This window comes from Pelodiscus sinensis, chromosome 2 (assembly GCF_052426305.1).
Source record: "Pelodiscus sinensis isolate ZL-2025 chromosome 2, ASM5242630v1, whole genome shotgun sequence".
NCBI classification, from domain to species: domain Eukaryota; kingdom Metazoa; phylum Chordata; order Testudines; family Trionychidae; genus Pelodiscus; species Pelodiscus sinensis.
The window spans coordinates 206,284,068-206,301,844 of NC_143053.1; the positions used below are offsets into that span (position 1 = coordinate 206,284,068).

Here is a 17,777-nt window from a genome sequence, read left to right on the forward strand (position 1 = left end):
ATGCTCTATTTCAAAATTACTATTTTGAAATGGACATTATTCCTTGTAAATTGAGGGTTACAGAATTTGGAATAAGACACGTTATTTCGAAATTATTTCAAAATAATGGGCTTGCTGTGAAGACACTCACTTTATTTTAAAATAACGTGAATTATTTCAAAATAACGCTGCAGTATAGACATGCCCTGAGAGACATAGCTAGGCTGACTTAGCCCCCACTGTAGACAGTGCTAGGTCAATGGAAAAACTTGTGATTGGGTGTACCTACCCCACACAGAACAGCAGGGAGTTGCCCAGGCCCAGCTGGCTGAAAGGGCCCCACCCCCATGGCTCTGCTGGGCATGCTCCCAGGGGAGCCAGGGTATAAAAGCCAGGGAGCCATTCAGTTGGGGCTGACCACCAGAGGGGAAGGAGCTCCGGTCCAAGCTCCAGAGCAGCCACAGCGGCAGTAGCGACAGCCCCCGCCAGGGAGGCCGTCCAGAGGGGACTGACCCACCGAGCAACACCCCGAGAACGGAGCAGCGCACCAGGAGGTGTAGGAAGTAGCCCAGGGCAGAGGATTGTCCTCTGGGAGCTCGGCATGTTCCGCCCCGCATCCCCGCCGAGCTGGTAGCGGAATTTGCCACTGCCAATAGGGCCCTGGGCTGGGACCCGGTGGAGTGGGAGGGCCTGGGTCCCCCTACCTCTCTGTCCCAGAACAATCCAGCTCCCTAGCATTTGGGGAAGCTTACTTTGGACTGGACTGCTAGGCCATTGTGACCTTGAGAGAGGGGAGTGAGTGAGTATCTGACTAGGCCTGCAAGGCCATATTTACCCTGTTAGAAGGGGCTGTACTTTGGGACTAGGCCAGCAGGGCTGTATTCACCCTAATAATGGGGGCTATACTTTGAGAATTAGGCCTACAGGGCCGTATTCACCTTAATAGAGGGAATCGTACTCTGGGACTGAGCCTGCAGGGTCCTGTTTGCCTGGTGGAAAGCGAATATGGACCCTGACTTTGGGCACTTTTGGACCATTCAAAGGGGCTGGTCCCTGGACACCCCTCTTGGAGAGGTGAATTAACTACAGCAACAGGAGAGTACTCCTGTTGCTATAGTGATTGCCTACAATGTAGCTGCTGCAGCTGTGCCTCTCTAGCATTTTAAATGTAGCTGTACCCTATATAATTAAATTGATTAAGGAAATATAAGACTATTGTGAGTCACATTATAGAATTGTCGCTCCTTTCTTCTGAAATCAATCTAACAGACTTTAAAGACATTCACAACTGCCGTGTTAGGCATTATTGGTTTTTTTCCTTCCCTAAACCGAATAAGAAAAGAAAGGGGAAAAGGGAATAAAAAATAAATGTATCAGATTACTTTTTCTGTCGCCCTATAAAATTCTCATTTCATACTCCCTGATTATGGTACTTATATGCTAATACTGAGGTGTAAATAAGTAAATGAGTATAAATAATTTGGCTTCATTCTTCTCTGCTTACAGTACAGCTGCTCCCTGAGTTATGACCACCTCCACTTACGACCATCCGCACTTACGATCAAAGTGGTCGTAAATGCAGATCCGAGTTATGAACGGCAATCTGAGCTTACGAACAGCGTGGTTGCCATGTAACTCTATGGAATCCAAGTTATGAACACTTCGAGTTATGGACCAGGTGTTGGTCCCTAACTTGTTCGTAACTTGGGGAGTGGCTGTAGTGTTAAAATGTTCTGCTTTGGTTTTCTGCTTCTAAATTGCTGTACGCCACAATTAATTGTGTAATCATGCCATATTTTAATTACTCAGAGATTGGAAAAGGAAAACGTTTTCTATATATTTTTCGATGGGCTCTAATGTGAACTTTTTTTATTTTGGATAATATTTTCAGTTATTTTGGAGCATTTGCAGCTATAACTGAGCGATGTATGAAGTCAGAATTTAAAACCATTTACCTTAACTCTGTATTTTTAAAACTGAACATGACAAATAACTTCTCTAAACTGAGCGTGGCACTTCTGCAATCCCCGCCAAATCTAAAGAAAACTAATTTCATAGTGAAACTTGTATATAGGATATCTGCTAGATTCTTGGCCCTGGTCTAGACACTTAGAACATAATCTAGCCACGTGGGGAATTTCTTCTGCAGTGTTGTCTCCTATGCCATTCTTATCTTATTTTGAAATAACGCGTCTACACACAAAATGCATTTCGAAATAGCATTTTGCTATAAAATAGCACGTCCACACTGAGTGTCATTTAAGGCTGGCAGTTCTAGCAGGGCTCCAGGTCAGGACTTAACTACTTGGGGCTGCTGCCTGAGGCTTTCTGAGGTCTGTGCTGAAAGGGACACCCCTCTCCCTCTTCCCCCCCCCCCCCCCCCAACAGCCAGTTCTCAGGTTTCCCTGCTTGTTTGTTTACTTTGATGAGGGACAGCAAAGCATTTTGTCTCTGCGTGCTCTGGTTGCCCTCACTTGGGACACCACAGCACTCGGCAACATGGAGCCAGAGCCGCTCCTGGGCACTCCGGTGCTTCTCTTGGACGCGTTGCTGCGAGCCTGGCTGCACTTTCTGCAGGCTGCCATCTGGGAGGTCTGTCGGGGGGCTGTCAGTATCCAGGAGGCTCTGCGGGAGAGCTTCCACCCTGAGGAGAACTAAGAGCCTCCCTGGTCTGCGCCATTGGGGGCTTGTGCCTCATTCCTCCCTCATGTCCTTTCAATTACCCCTTCCTAGCCCCCCTTCCTGATGTAAAATAAAATACACATTTTCATGAATGCAAACTCTCTTTATTTAATAAAACTGGGGAGGGGGGGGAATGAAACTCTGGTGAGACTGGAGAAAGGAGGCAGGACAGGGGAGAAGAGAGGGAAACCTGGGAGGAGGGATCTGGAAGGGGGAAGCAAGGGGATAAATGGGGAGGGGAAGCTCAGCGTTGGGGCTTCTTTTAAGCATAACATGTGTGCTTCTTTTAAGCATAACAACTTCATGTGAAAACTTGTGGTTATAACATGGAGCCGTATTACTGTAGGGTTCTGTATGTGTTTGACCATGGATGCACAGATATGTAAGGGATATATAAAATCTCATTTAACTCCTTCATTTTCCCATTTTCCCATACTTTAAATACATTGCCCATTTTGTCTTTTGAATGAAAATGCCCATTCTTCCACTGCCAGCTACAGAGTACCCCAGTGTTTGTGAAGTTAACTGTTAAATTGATATTTCAATAATTCCCTTTAAAAATCAAGGCCTCAACAGCAACTTTTCATAACTTGAACTTCTGATCATCAAAGATTAGCACCTAATGGTGCACAAAGGCTATCTCGAGTCGTGAAAGTATGTAAATTACTAAAGTCTGGCATAGTGTGAACAAGGTATGTTTCCTAGCGTGGCTTTGCCAAGCCACCTGTCCCCTAACCTACACAAGTTAAGGTGCCAGTGCTGCGGATGGAATTGTAAGGACACCAAATGTGGTTAAACTAGAAAAATATTTTGTCACTTTGACCATTAATGTGATGATTATACTCTTAACTGTAATAACACAAATTTGTTTTTGTTTTAATTGATACAGTGTAGTGATTATGACTTGGATTATGGGACGGAATGTTTGCATTTGGCTCTAAAATACTGTAAAACAAATGCCAAACTTATAGAGGGATCACCTGACCTCTGGAAGGTAAGAGCAATGTTTCTTTCATTCATTCATTCATTCATTCTTAGGCCCTGAATGTTCATTTTAGTCATTTCTGTAAAATTTTAAAATATCACTAATGCACTTAGCATTAGCCAGTTACAAACAGTGATTGTCTAATGTATTATTACTGGCTTTTCTATGAAGCATTTTGGTGTTGTGATGAGTTACATTACACATCCAAGAACTGATATGTCTCCAGAGGAATCAACATCAGTCTTTTTACTTCCACCAGAGGAAAATAACTCCACCCTAATTAAGGAGAACTGACACAATAATAATGCTTCAAAGGGTTTTTGAAATTTCAAAGTATCTAGAATAGGATGTCTGCAGCCTGTTGTCCCTTATACAATGGGAAACAGTTTTAAGTAATTAAAAATGCTAAAACAGTCTTCCTCTCTGACTCTGCTCCACACATTTTTGTAGAGGTTTCTAGATCCTTAGTAAGCCACAATCCATCAACGGATATTCTTTTAGAACAGCTTTGTTTTGTCCATAATCTTCAGTATCTTTGGATTCTGTCTGAGGAAAAAATGTCCTTTCTCAGTTCTTTAATTCTTGAAGAGACATTTGTAGCAGTTTTGGCCAATCTCAAGGTACTCACCCAAAAGCTGCTTCACTAAACTGATGATAAAACAGAGAGCTGCTACTAACAGAGACTTCAGGAGGTAGCCGAGTTAGTCTGTTATAGGAAAAAAACCAACCCATGAAAGCTCATGATACCACCTACATGTTTTGTTAGTCTATAAAGTGCTACCAGACCATTTGTTGGGTTTTTTTACTAACAGAGAGACATCCTTAGTAAGCCAAGTTTTCCATCCCACCTCTTGAGATGAGGGTGACGCAATCTGAAAATCTTGTTTTAGGAATATTCCTTATCTGATATTACCTCAGAGCAGTTCTGCCATCTTTCCACCACCCTTTCATTATTTGGAATGCTGTTTACATCTCATTAAACTATGGCTTAACTGATGTAACCATAGAAAAGATGATTTTTACGTGCATGTAATGCTGTTCCTTTTAATTATGTCAGGTCATTTTATCTGACTTATCTAGATCATGATTGCTTTTGTTTAATAACTACTCTTAGTAACACTTTTAAATGTGAGCACTGCTATTTGCTACCTTTGTTCTATAAATGCTTTATGTAATAATTTTATTTTCAAAGCTTGTACTCATTTTTGGAGTGAGAATCATTCACAAAGCTGAAAACAATTATGAGCCAAATCAGCAGAAAGGTAGAATTTAATCAGAAAAGTGTTAATGATATTGGGAATTGCTTAAGAACAGTTGACTAGATGCTCCAAAGGCTACAAATCCACAATTAAGGAAGGACTACCAGTCCTGGCTTAAAGGGCAAGTTAAGACAGCTATAAAAAAATGTATGTATAAAACCAATGGGAGAAAGTTGGTAGTAAGCCAAAGGATGTATATGTATCAGATGATAATATATTTCACTCTGACAGCATCTGAGGATACTAACCTGCAGCTGCTATAACTAGACACTTTAAAATTACACCCAGACAACTCACATCTTCAAGTTTTAACAAGAGCTGGCTAAGAAGATCTCTGGAGCATAAGTATTAATTTTTCAGTAAGTCTTGGATCACTGAGGAAATTCCAGGGAACTGGAAGAAAGCAAATATTGTGCCAATATTTAAAATATCGTAAATGGGATAACCTAGGTAACTAAAGATTTATTCTCCTGACATTAGTTCTGAACAAAATAGACAATGGCCGATACAGGATTGTATTAATACAGAATTAAAGGAGGGTAATACGATGAATCATAGAATCATTGGACTGGAAGGGACCTCGAGAGGTCATCGAGTTCAGCCCCCCACCCTCAAGGCAGGACCAAGCTCTGTCTACACCATCCCTGACAGATGTCTTTCTAACCTGTTCTTAAATATCTCCAGAGAGGGAGATTCCACCACCTCCCTTGGCAATTTATTCCAATATTTGACCACCCTGACAGTTAGGAATTTTTTTCCTAATGTCCAATCTAAACCTCCCTTGCTGCACTTCAAGCCCATTACTCCTTGTCCTGTCCTCAGAAACCAAGAGGAACAAATTTTCTCCTTCCTCCTTGTGACACCCTTTTAGATATTTGAAAACCGCTATCATGTCCCCCCTTAATCCTCTTTTTTCCAAACTAAACAAGCCCAGTTCATGAAGCCTGGCTTCATAGGTCATGTTCTCTAGACCTTTAATCATTCTTGTCGCTCTTCTCTGTACCCTTTCCAATTTCTCAACATCTTTCTTGAAATGTGGCGCCCAGAACTGGACACAGTACTCCAGCTGAGGCCTAACTAGTGCAGAGTAGAGCAGCAGAATGACTTCACGAGTTCTGCTTACAACACACCTGTTGATACAACCTAGAATCATATTTGCTTTTTTTGCAGCAGCATCACACTGTTGACTCATATTCAACTTGTGGTCCACTATGACCCCTAGATCCCTTTCCGCCATGCTCCTTCCTAGACAGTCGCTTCCCATCTTGTATGTATGGAACTGATTGTTCCTTCCTAAGTGGAGCACTTTGCATTTCTCTTTATTAAACCTCATCCTGTTTACCTCTGACCATTTCTCTAACTTGTTAAGGTCATTTTGAATTATGTCCCTATCCTCCAAAGAAGTCGCAACCCCACCCAGTTTGGTATCATCTGCAAACTTAATAAGCGTACTCTCTATCCCAATATCTACATCATTGATGAAGATATTGAACAGTACGGGTCCCAAAACAGACCCTTGCGGAACTCCACTTGTTATCCCTTTCCAGCAGGATTTAGCACCGTTAACAACAACTCTCTGACCACGGTTATCCAGCCAATTATGCACCCACCTTATCGTGGCCCTATCTAAGTTATATTTGCCTAGTTTATCAATAAGAATATCATGCGAGACCGTATCAAATGCCTTACTAAAGTCTAGGTATATGACATCCACCGCTTCTCCCTTATCCACAAGCCTCGTTATGCTATCAAAGAAAGCTATCAGATTAGTTTGGCATGACTTGTTCTTCACAAACCCATGCTGGCTATTCCCTATCACTTTATTACCTTCCAAGTGTTTGCATATGATTTCCTTAATTACCTGCTCCATTATCTTCCCTGGGACAGACGTTAAACTGACCGGTCTGTAGTTTCCTGGGTTGTTCTTATTCCCCTTTTTATAGATGGGCACAATATTTGCCCTTTTCCAGTCTTCGGGAATCTCCCCTGTCTTCCATGATTTTTCAAAGATCATAGCTAAAGGCTCAGATACCTCCTCTATCAGCTCCTTGAGTATCCTGGGATGCATTTCATCAGGACCTGGTGACTTGCTGACATCTAACTTTCCTAAGTGATTTTTAATTTGTTCTTTGTGTATCCTATCTTCTAAACTTACCCTCTCTCTGCTTGTATTCACTACGTTAGGCACACCTCCAGACTTCTCGGTGAAGACCGAAACAAAGAAGTCATTGAGCATCTCCGCCATTTCCAAGTTTCCTGTTACTGCTTCTCCCTCCTCACTAAGCAGTGGGCCTACCCTGTCCTTGGTCTTCCTCTTGCTTTTAATGTATTTATAAAAGGTCTTCTTGTTTCCCTTTATGCCTGTAGCTAGTTTGATCTCATTTTGTGCCTTTGCCTTTCTAATCTTGCCCCTGCATTCCCGTGTTGCTTGCTATATTCATCCTTTGTTAGTTGTCCTAGTTTCCATTTTTTATAGGACTCCTTTTTTATTTTGAGATCGTGCAAGATCTCCTTGTTAAGCCAAGCTGGTCTTTTGCCATATTTTCTATCTTTCCTACACAGCGGAATTGTTTGCTTTTGGGCCCTTAACAACGTCCCTTGGAAGTATTTCAAACTCTCCTCAGTTGTTTTTCCCTTCAGTCTTGCTTCCCATGGGACCTTACCTACAAGTTCTCTGAGCTTATCAAAATCTGCCTTCCTGAAATCCATTACCTCAATTGTGCTGATCTCCCTTCTACTTTTCCTTAAGATCATGAACTCTATTATTTCGTGATCACTGTCCCCTATCCTGTCTTCCACTTTCAAGTTCTCAACTAGTTCCTCCCTATTTGTTAAAACCAAATCCAGAACAGCTTCTCCTCTGGTAGCTTTTTCAACCTTCTGAAACAGAAAGTTGTCTCCAATGCAGTCCAGAAACTTATTGGATAGCCTGTGCCTCGCTGTGTTAGTTTCCCAACATATGTCTGGATAGTTGAAGTCCCCCATCACCACCAAATCTTGGGCTTGGGATAGTTTTGTTAATTGTTTAAAAAAGGCCTCATCCACCTCTTCCACCTGGCTAGGTGGCCTGTAGGAGACTCCTAGCATGACATCACCCTCGTTTTTTACCCCTTTTAGCTTAACCCAGAGACTCTCTACACAGCTATCTCCTACGTTCATCTCCACTTCAGTCCAAGTGTGTACATTTTTAATATACAAGGCAACCCCTCCTCCCTTTTTTCCCTGTCTGTCCTTCCTGAGCAAGCCGTACCCTTCCATACCAACATTCCAATCATGCGTCCCATCCCACCGGGTTTCTGTAATACCAATGATATCATAGTTGTATATATTGGTTAGCAATTCCAGTTCTTCCTGCTTATTACCCATACTTCTCGCATTTGTATATAGGCATCTAAGTTACTGATTTGCTCTTGCCTCCCTGTTGTGCCCTGACCCTCCTTTCTCCTTGCCATTATAGGCCGTAGTCTCCCCTATTTCCAACCCATCTCCCAGTCCCGCACATGCAGCACTTACCTGTGGGCTTTGCTCACCTGCCCCCGACGTACCTAGTTTAAAGCCCTCCTCACAAGGTTAGCCAGTCTGTGTCCAAACAAGGCCTTCCCGCTCCTGGAAAGGTGAACTCCATCTCCGCCAAGCAGTCCTTCCTGGAAGAGCACCCCGTGATCAAGGAAGCCGAATCCCTCCTGGCGACACCATCGTCGCAGCCAGGCATTCACCTCCAGGAGGCACCTCTCTCTGCCCGGGCCCCTACCTTTGACAGGAAGGATAGAAGAGAATACCACCTGCGCTCCAAACTCCTTCACCCGTACTCCCAAAGCTCTGTAGTCACACTTGATCTGCTCAGTGTCACACCTGGCAGTATCATTTGTGCCCACGTGGATGAGTAGCATGGGGTAGTAGTCAGAGGGCCGGATAATCCTCGACAATGCCTCCGTAACATCTCGGATACGGGCCCCTGGCAGACAGCATACCTCTCGAGATGAGCTGTCAGGGCGACAGATGGGTGCCTCCATTCCCCTCAGAAGAGAGTCTCCAACCACCACTACCCTACGTTTCCTCCTCTCAGTGGTGGCAGGAGACTGCTCAACCTTGGTGGTGCAAGGCCTGGTCTCCTCCACTGTGGGGGGTGACTCTTTGTCTCCTGCTGAAAGTAAAGTGTAACGGTTATGTAACAACACAGTGGGAGGGTTAGGAGCAGGGGTGGAACACTGCCTGCTGCCGGAAGTAACCAGCTGCCAGTGCTCACCCTGCACCACCGCCTCCTCCATAAGTGGCTGGTCAACAGTCCCACATCCTAGGACAGTGACTTCCGTGGACTCCACAGGAATACTGTCCAGGAATTCCTCATGGCTTCCCCTTTTTATAGATGGGCACAATATTTGCCCTTTTCCAGTCTTCGGGAATCTCCCCTGTCTTCCATGATTTTTCAAAGATCATAGCTAAAGGCTCAGATACCTCCTCTATCAGCTCCTTGAGTATCCTGGGATGCATTTCATCAGGACCTGATGAAGGGCGTCAACATGGATTTATGGGAAATAGATCACAGCTAGAGGATTCTCTGCATCTTGGGGTCTTCAAAGTATTTGAAGGCTTCAATATCTGAGATATAGGTGAGAGGATTATTCTAGGAGGGGTGAGTGAGATTTTGTGGCCTGCACTGTGCAGGGGGTCAGACTAGATGATCATAATGGTCCCTTCTGACCTTAAAGTCTATGAGTCTAAAAAAAGTGAACACATATAAAAAGGACAAATCAAATTTCAGAACAGAGGGCGGATGGGGGGGGGGAGGTAAATGTCTGTGAGCTAATGATATTAGAGGTGATAATTGGGGACGCTATCTTTGTAATGGGTAAGATAATTAGCGTATTTGTTAAGACCCCGGCGTAAAGTGTCAAATTTAAGCATGAATGACAGTTCAGAGGTTTCTCTTTCAAGTCTGGAGTTAAAATGCCTTTGAAGCAGGATGCAGGTAATCAAGTCGTTGAGACAATGCCCTTTCTGGTTGAAATGGCAAGAAACTGTTTTTTCTTTGTGATACTGTCTGATACTGTCTTCCCCAATTATCACCTCTAATATCATTAGCTCACAGACATTTACCTCCCCCCCCATCCCCTCTCTGTTCTGAAGTTTGATTTGTCCTTTTTGTATGTGTTCACTTTTTTTGATTGTATCCCTTTGGTATATATGGTCATGCCTATTTTCTTCCACAATTTGATCTGAGGAAGTGGGTCTGGCCCACGAAAGCTCATCACCTAATAAACCATCTTGTTAGTCTTTAAAGTGCTACATAGTTCTGTTTTTTTTTGTTTCAGCTAGACTAGACTAACATAGCTACATCTCTATTACTATAAAAACAGAGTATGATTCTATAGTGTCTCTTGTGATTTCCATAATGTTTGTTCTCATATTTCCCAGTGGTATTTCTATAATTAAGAAATTGACTAAATCATTTGTTTATGGTACTTCAAATGTAAAGAATTGCCTTTGGGGTACTATTTTATTGGTTTTACATTCCTTCCTGCTGTGTTAAGTCTAATGAGGTTTATCTGTCCTTTAGGTGACCTACAAGAGGGATCTATATGCTGCTGAATCAATTATTAAAGGTATGTGTTTGTCCTGGTGACTCTCAGTTCATATAATTTTCAAATGAAGTTAGTATGACTGTTCTAAGTCTATGATCATAAGAAACAATAACAATCTGTCTATTTTGGTTAGTTCTTTTAAAATATTAAATTTATTTTTAATTTTTTTTACAGATAATACTGTAGCAACATTAATGCTATTTACACTATGATATCTAACACACACTTATTGATTGTTACCATGGCAGCAAAACATTCTACATTCATAAATAAAATACATTTATAAATAAATATAAATAAATATTCTATGTTTATAAATAAAAAACAAAGTACAAGTGAGAATTCAATAGAATTACATGAATGATACATATATGAAAATTATAGCATATCTGCTCCAATTATATGTGAAACTAACTTCACCGGATAAATACCCTTCACATTTGAAGATGCTGTGTCCTCATTTCCTATACAAGCAGTTATGAGTAAAACTACTTTATGTGGATCTTGTTTATAAAGTAAATGATGACCATTCATGTTCTGACAACCTGTGAGATAGATGCAGTGCTTTTTTTGTAAGACAAAAAAGGTGACAGTACTCCAGGGTAAACTTGCTGAGCAAAACAACAAAAACACAAAACAAACCCCCCCGCACTGGGGGCCGAAATGCGGTCGCAGCCCCTTTAAGAGCCAAAATGCCGCGCATCCTGAGCAGGCTTCCATCAGGAGCCATACCGCCCCAGGAAAACAGGTGAAATGCCATTCCTTTTCTGTGTGCTGGGAAAATAGGTGACGGTATGGCTTTCCGGGCCGTACCATCACAAAAAAAGCATTACATAGATGTATGTCTTAATTTGAAGAATCTGGAAATATGAATCTGCAAATATGCACAGTACAGGACTGTGGAAAATAATGATCATGGAGGATGGGTTGAGTAATGACCCAGATTTATATAGGCGTTTATTTATAGCACAGCATAGTGTACCAATATAATAATTTTTATGTATATATGTTACACAATGTACACGATATGTACATGTATTTAGGAGTTATAAAAATGCATACCAGAAAAAATATTTAGGAACACAATAAGCTTGTGGGCATTTACCATAATAATCAGTGATGAAGAAAGGGCCAAATTATGGTTTGTTTTGCACACTGGTCCAAAGTAGTAAGGAGACACTAACTACATGTACCATGAGTAGTAGCAGGGGAGGGGAAACAGGCTAAGAGCCACCACATTGTAAGAGTCTCTCTTCCCTGATGTGCATGACAGCAAAACTGCATCAGTGTTGTCAGGTAATCTGCATTGCAATAGGTATAGATCTGATGCAGTTTGTTCCCTCCCAGACCAGTGGAGAAACCATAGAAACTTGTGGTCTCCTAGGGTGCTCCAACAGTGTGTTGCTTTTTACTCTGGGCACATGGCAAAGCCATAATTTAGCACAAAATTATTAAACAATTCTTTTCTCACAAATCACAAAACATCACAAAAGTTGCTGAAAGAAAATTAATGCTCATTTTATAATTCAATAGGGTTATATTTTTAACTGTATTTAAAAAACTTTGAAAAATCCAAAATATTGATAGATCTTGAAAATCCTCCCTGAGATTTTTAGCTCTGTCATATAAGTAGTCCCATTGATGCAATAAAGTATCTGGCCCTCCATGTGCAATGCAAAAATAAATTATAGTTCACTTTAAAATTATGTTAAAGGAAATAAAAGTTTAGATGGACATAATTTAAGATCACAGTTATTGGATAAATTGCCATTATATACTTGAAATAGATGGGGTAGTTAAGAGTGAATTAGTACAGGATGAGTGGAAAATGGAAAAAAAAACCCATAATTCAGAGACTTGGGTATGATGAGTTTAAAAAAACAACAGCTAAATATTGATCCTTTAGCCAAGATATTTTTAGCATATTGAATTAAGTGCTGTTTTGGACTGTTTGTATTGTTTATGTGAATCTAGTTCAGTTATGTTACTCTTGGCATTTCTAACCACTTTTAATAATTTATATCCGTCTGAGCATGCAGAAAAGCCTTGGGTGGGCTCAATAAGCTCAAGTGACAAAAGTACAATGCTACTTTAAGTGGATATTTATAAAATCAGAATCAAAACAAAACATGTTAGGGTAAAAATCACAAGCCCAGTACTGTACACACTCTACTCTACTGATTTTAATGTGAATTCCTCTCATGGAGGGCTTGGAGGATCTGTCTGTGACTAGTTTCTCAGTTGACATAAAATGGCATAGCTGAATTCTGCCACTTTTTGTGAGCTGAAGATCTGATCACTGATTATATAATCTTTAACTATTGTTCTGTTACCCGTTTTTTGCCCCAGTTTATTACTTTGATCCTGCATATACACATGCTCTTAACAGTAAGCGTGTGAGAACTCCTGCTGAAATCACGAGGGCTTGTGGGAGTGGGACCTATCTTATTCAAACTGGTAAAATATCTGTATTTATTTCCAGTATTATATTATTTGGTTAGCTTTTTCATTCTGTTAGCTTGGACACCTCATTTGTTATTACTTTCTATTTTTGAATGTATATTAGAAGCATAAACTTAATATCGAGGCACCAAATACGGGAATTAAAAGTAGTATGGTTGTCTAGTTATATTGTCTGATATTTCTTCCTTATTTTACCAGCTCACAAATTCTAGTTAATTTGATGTTAGAGTTCTAATGCACTAATAAATACAGTATAGCAGTATTTTACCCATAACCCATACATTATTATTTGTTTTCTAAAAACCATAACAGTTTAAGCAAACTTTGAGAAAGCATTCCTAATGGACTTAGACTTTGAAAATTCTTTTTACAAAAATTTATGTTTTGCATTAAATATTACCTTTCCATTCCCTTCAAGTATTAGTGGTAAGAAGGAGGAAAAAATACAGTTATCATAGAAGAGTCAAGCAGGGAAGTTTATATTACTAATAATACATTTTGGAATAAGCCTGTACATACGAAGTACTAACTATAGTACTATACAGAAATATTAGCCAAACATTTATAAATTTTAAACTGACCTTTGTGTGTACTCAGTATAAAAGTCATAAATTAACTATCTTGTAGGTATAATAATAAATAGCTTCCTAAATGAAGCAGGCCATGATTGGCGCTGGGAGCCCTGTGGTCTCATGCAAAAGCCGGGCGGGGCGGGGCCCGGGACTCTCAGCCACTACCTCCTCCCGGCTTCTGCATGCAACCAGAGGCTCCCAGTGCCAATCGCAGCCCCGCCTCCATGCTGGGAGCCTCTGGTTCCATGCAAAAGCTGGGCGGGGAGAGTGACTCCCAGCCCCGCCCCCGCCCGGCTTCTGCTCGAACTAAAGGGAGTGCCTGCCGGGAGCGCAGGTGGAAGGACTCCGGCTGTGGCCAGTGACTGCACTTTCCCTCCCCTTTCCTGCCCCCCTTTCCTCCTGTTCAGCCTCGCGGCCCCTGATCCTCCCCAGCGCTGCTTCCCTGCCCCCCTGCTTTCTCCCGGCCAGTCCCGCGGCCCCCGGACACTCCCTCCCCCGGCCAGCTCTGCCGGTTTTTTGGCGGGGTCTACCTGGCAATCCTAAATGAAGTACTTGCTATTTGTCTTTTTTGATCAGTTTATCTTGATTGAAATCAATGAGCTATGCCGATTTATATGAAGTGAGCATAACCCACTATATATGCCACCCTTAGGGCATATCTTTATGCAAGATAATGCACAGCAAGCAAACCTACAGCTTTTTGTCTTAGCTCACACTTACCAGCTATATGGACCTTACTACCACATACTAGACGTTCTGTAGTGCACTTTGTCTTTAGACCAGAGGCATCAAACTCCCAGCCCACATCCTGGGCTGGAGCAGTTGTGCAGGCTGGTCCAGGAGTTGTGGAGGGTGGCTGTCCATTACTCTTTCTCAAGCCCCATCTCTTCCACCACAGCCCTGTCCCCACCACACCATGGCACCCTCTCTCTCTCTCGGACATGGCTTCAGGGATGACTGGGGTGGGAAGGGGGGCAGTAGCAGTGGTCACCCCCTACCTCCGCTCTCGGCGCAATGGAAGGAGATGCAGGGAAATGGAGCACACTGGGGTATGTCTAGACTACATGCCTCTGTCATCAGAGGCATGTAAATTAGACATACCGACACAGTCAATAAAGTGGGGATTTAAATATCCCCCGCTTCATTAGAATAAAAATGGCTGCCACGTTGTGCCAGCTCAGCTGTTTGTCGGCATGAACCGGCAGTCAAGGCGGGGATCGGTCAGCAAGGAAAGCCTTTGGAGACGTCTTCACTTTTTGATTACATATGATATATTTTTTTTGCTTCAAGTTATGGTCTTGGATGAATAAATCTTTAAAGAGTCTATCCTTTGAGCCAAAATGTCAGATTTATACTTATACTGTACATAGCTTGACTAGGGAATAGTTTTCCTTTTAGTACACTTTTCAGTGATGGTCTCATGGACTTTTTGAATAATGACTTGCAATTTTATTTATTGTAGGATACTTTTGCTTTTCCATAATTTTCCTTTGATTAATTGTTTAATTGTACATTAATATTATTAAATAAAAGAAACATTGTAAAGATAAGTATTTGGCTGTAGAATAGTGTGTGAAAGAAGTCACAATTCATCATCTGACAATAATTATGTGACTATTTCTTAGTCATCCACATTACAAATGTAACTCTACCTATGCAAGAAAAGCTAACAAGTCCCAAATGCTTCAGAGGAGCACAACTAGGTTTTTGGCTGTTGGATAAATGAGACTTGATGACAGACAAATTCCAGCCCACCAAACTGAACAGTGATGTAGGTAAGGAAAACACAAATGTAGTGTTCATATTCAGAGCCGGGGAGTGTAACATATAAATAGCTTCTTAAGTCAGTATCTTCTGAAACTCTTTTCTTAAATCATACTTATTTTCTCACTTGCGTAAGTCACAAAACCCTAGCATCATTCATTTTATAAACAGTAACATCAATTCTTTTCTACAGTTTAGCAGGTATGAACTTGTGGAGTATGTAGACAAGGTGGCACATGCCTATTTTTTAATAGCCTATAAGTAAGGAAACCTCATCTTGCAGTCAGGCTGACTCATTTAGAAATGAGAGCTGGATAATACAAAATATCCTAAAAAACCTCTATTAGAAATAGTGCCCCTAGGCTAAGTATCTTTGGACTCTAGTTCAAACATGTAAGCCTAAAAGTAGTTTTCCCCAGAAGAATTTTGTGTTTAGAGCCTGATGTTTTTTAATAATCAGAGATATTCTATAACTTCTTTTGCATGCATGTTTATCAGTGTGCACATACAGATTGAACATTTTGCATGCATAATTGGCTGGATAGATAGCTCCTCATCTGTGTGCATGTGTGTACAAATTACAATTTTGGAGACATGTACAAATGTAGGGACAGACCTCCAGCCCCAGTTTATGCAAATCAGGAGCTAAGTTTTATGTTCCATATTATATGGAAACGACATGTGAAAGGTGCTGAAAACACTGTGAGTATCAAAGGATATACCGTATTTTCCGGCGTATAAGACGACTTTTTATACTAAAAAACATCCCCCAAAAATCGGGGGTCGTCTTATACTCCGGGTATAAACATATAGGCAGTCCCCGACTTGCAGGTACGAACGGGGCTTTTCTCGCCCCGGAGGACACGGACTGCGGGACCTTGCGGTTCCGCCGCCCGTGTACTCCGGGGCGAGAAAAGCTGCTCCGCGTCTCCCTGGTCTGCAGACCAGGGAGACGCAGATCAAAGCCGCGGAGGGGCTCCGGCAGCGGGACAGCCCAGGCGCGCCTGGGCTGCCCCACTGCCCGAGCCCCTCCGCGGCTTTGCAAAGCCGCGGGGGAAGCCGGCAGCGGGACAGCCCAGACGCGCCGTGGCTGTCCCACTGCCGGCGTCCTCAGAGGCTTTGCTCCCGGTGTCCCTGGTCTGCTGGAGACGGTCCCCAGCAGACCAGGGGCACCAGGAGCAAAGCCGCAGCAGCGGCGGGGTCCTGTGCCTCTGAGGCTTTGCCAGAGCTTTTGTTGTGGACCCTGGGGCAGAGCAGCTGGGGCGCTGCCGGTTGGCCTCTTAAGGGGGGGGGGTAGTCTTATACGGCGAGTATAGGCGAAAACCTATGTTTTAACTAGAAAATTAGGGGGTCGTCTTATACGCCCAGTCACCTTTTACGCCGGAAAATACGGTATGTGTAGGATGCTGGACTATCAGTCAGGACTCGAAGGCAGGCCAGATCCTAACAAATGGCAGGTCTCCACTCTGTGGAAATAGGTGTCCATAATAGTGCTGAATGGAAGCAAATTCTTTATTCGCTCACACAACAAACATTGCTCCTTCCCTTTTTTACATGCTAACTAGAAGATTAACCTGACATTGCTTGTCTCCTTAACTCAATTATTTTTTGTTTTTCTTCATTTAACTCTTTGCCCTGGGATGGGAATGGGAATGAGGGGTTCAGGCTGCCCCAGGGTGGTAGGCCTATCCCAGACCTCTCTCATGGCATCAGCACGGGTAGTGTGCTGGGGCTGAAGGAGTCCCTGCTGGTGGCTAGGGTGGTGAAGACCAAGTTGCCTGGTGGCTCCCTGGGGATGGTCAGGGTGGTGGGGGCCACGCTCTCTGCCTGGTGGATCCCTGGGGCTGTCCAGGATAATGGAAGCCATGCTGTCTGGATGATAGCTCCCTGGGGCTGCAGGGGCCACATTGCCCAGCTGCCTGAGCTTCAGGGCTTCAACTCGGGAGTGCTGTGGCTGCCCAGGTGCTATGGGTGGTGGCTTCAGCTCACCAGGGCTGGGGTCTGACCTCTCCTCCCCCAGTTGTTTGGCGCTGGGGCCAAGGTCAGGGGGGAATTGTTTGGGCTCCAGCTGTGGGAGATGGAGGCCAGAATAGGAGGGATGGGCCAGTCATGTCTAACACCAGCACGGGAACCTTACCTCCGTCCTTGCTGTCCCATTGGGGTTACATCTCTGGCCCCTTGCTCACCCACTGTGGTCATTATACAGTATAACTGTCCCTGCTAGCAACCCTCTTTCTTTCTGTGTTATGAAAAACAATAGCATTCCATGAACGTCCCATTGTCCTGGCACTATCAAACCCTTACCTTGTTTTAAATTATAAGATGTATTCCAAATGTAGTGTTCCTAGCTGTTATCATTTAGAAGAAGTTCTTGAACAAACAGATGGACGGATAGACAGACTCACTTGCTTGCAGACAGACAAACTCTCTCAAATATACAGTATGGGCAGTGTCAAGTTTGACAGTTTTTTGTGTGTAGTGTTATGTGTTG

At 42.7% G+C, this 17,777-nt stretch overlaps 1 protein-coding gene across 7 annotated transcripts in view; it reads left to right on the plus strand.

Annotated features, from left to right (window-relative positions):
* The window catches only part of CRPPA (CDP-L-ribitol pyrophosphorylase A), a 173,695-nt gene that overhangs the window by 42,407 nt on the left and 113,511 nt on the right, over positions 1 to 17,777 (plus strand). For all 7 annotated transcript variants that reach the window (XM_075922288.2, XM_075922285.2, XM_089776680.1 and 4 more), the window contains 2 exons: positions 3,551 to 3,655; positions 10,463 to 10,508. In XM_075922288.2, the coding sequence (XP_075778403.1) occupies positions 3,551 to 3,655; positions 10,463 to 10,508 (151 nt within the window). The remainder of the gene's footprint in view (positions 1 to 3,550; positions 3,656 to 10,462; positions 10,509 to 17,777) is intronic.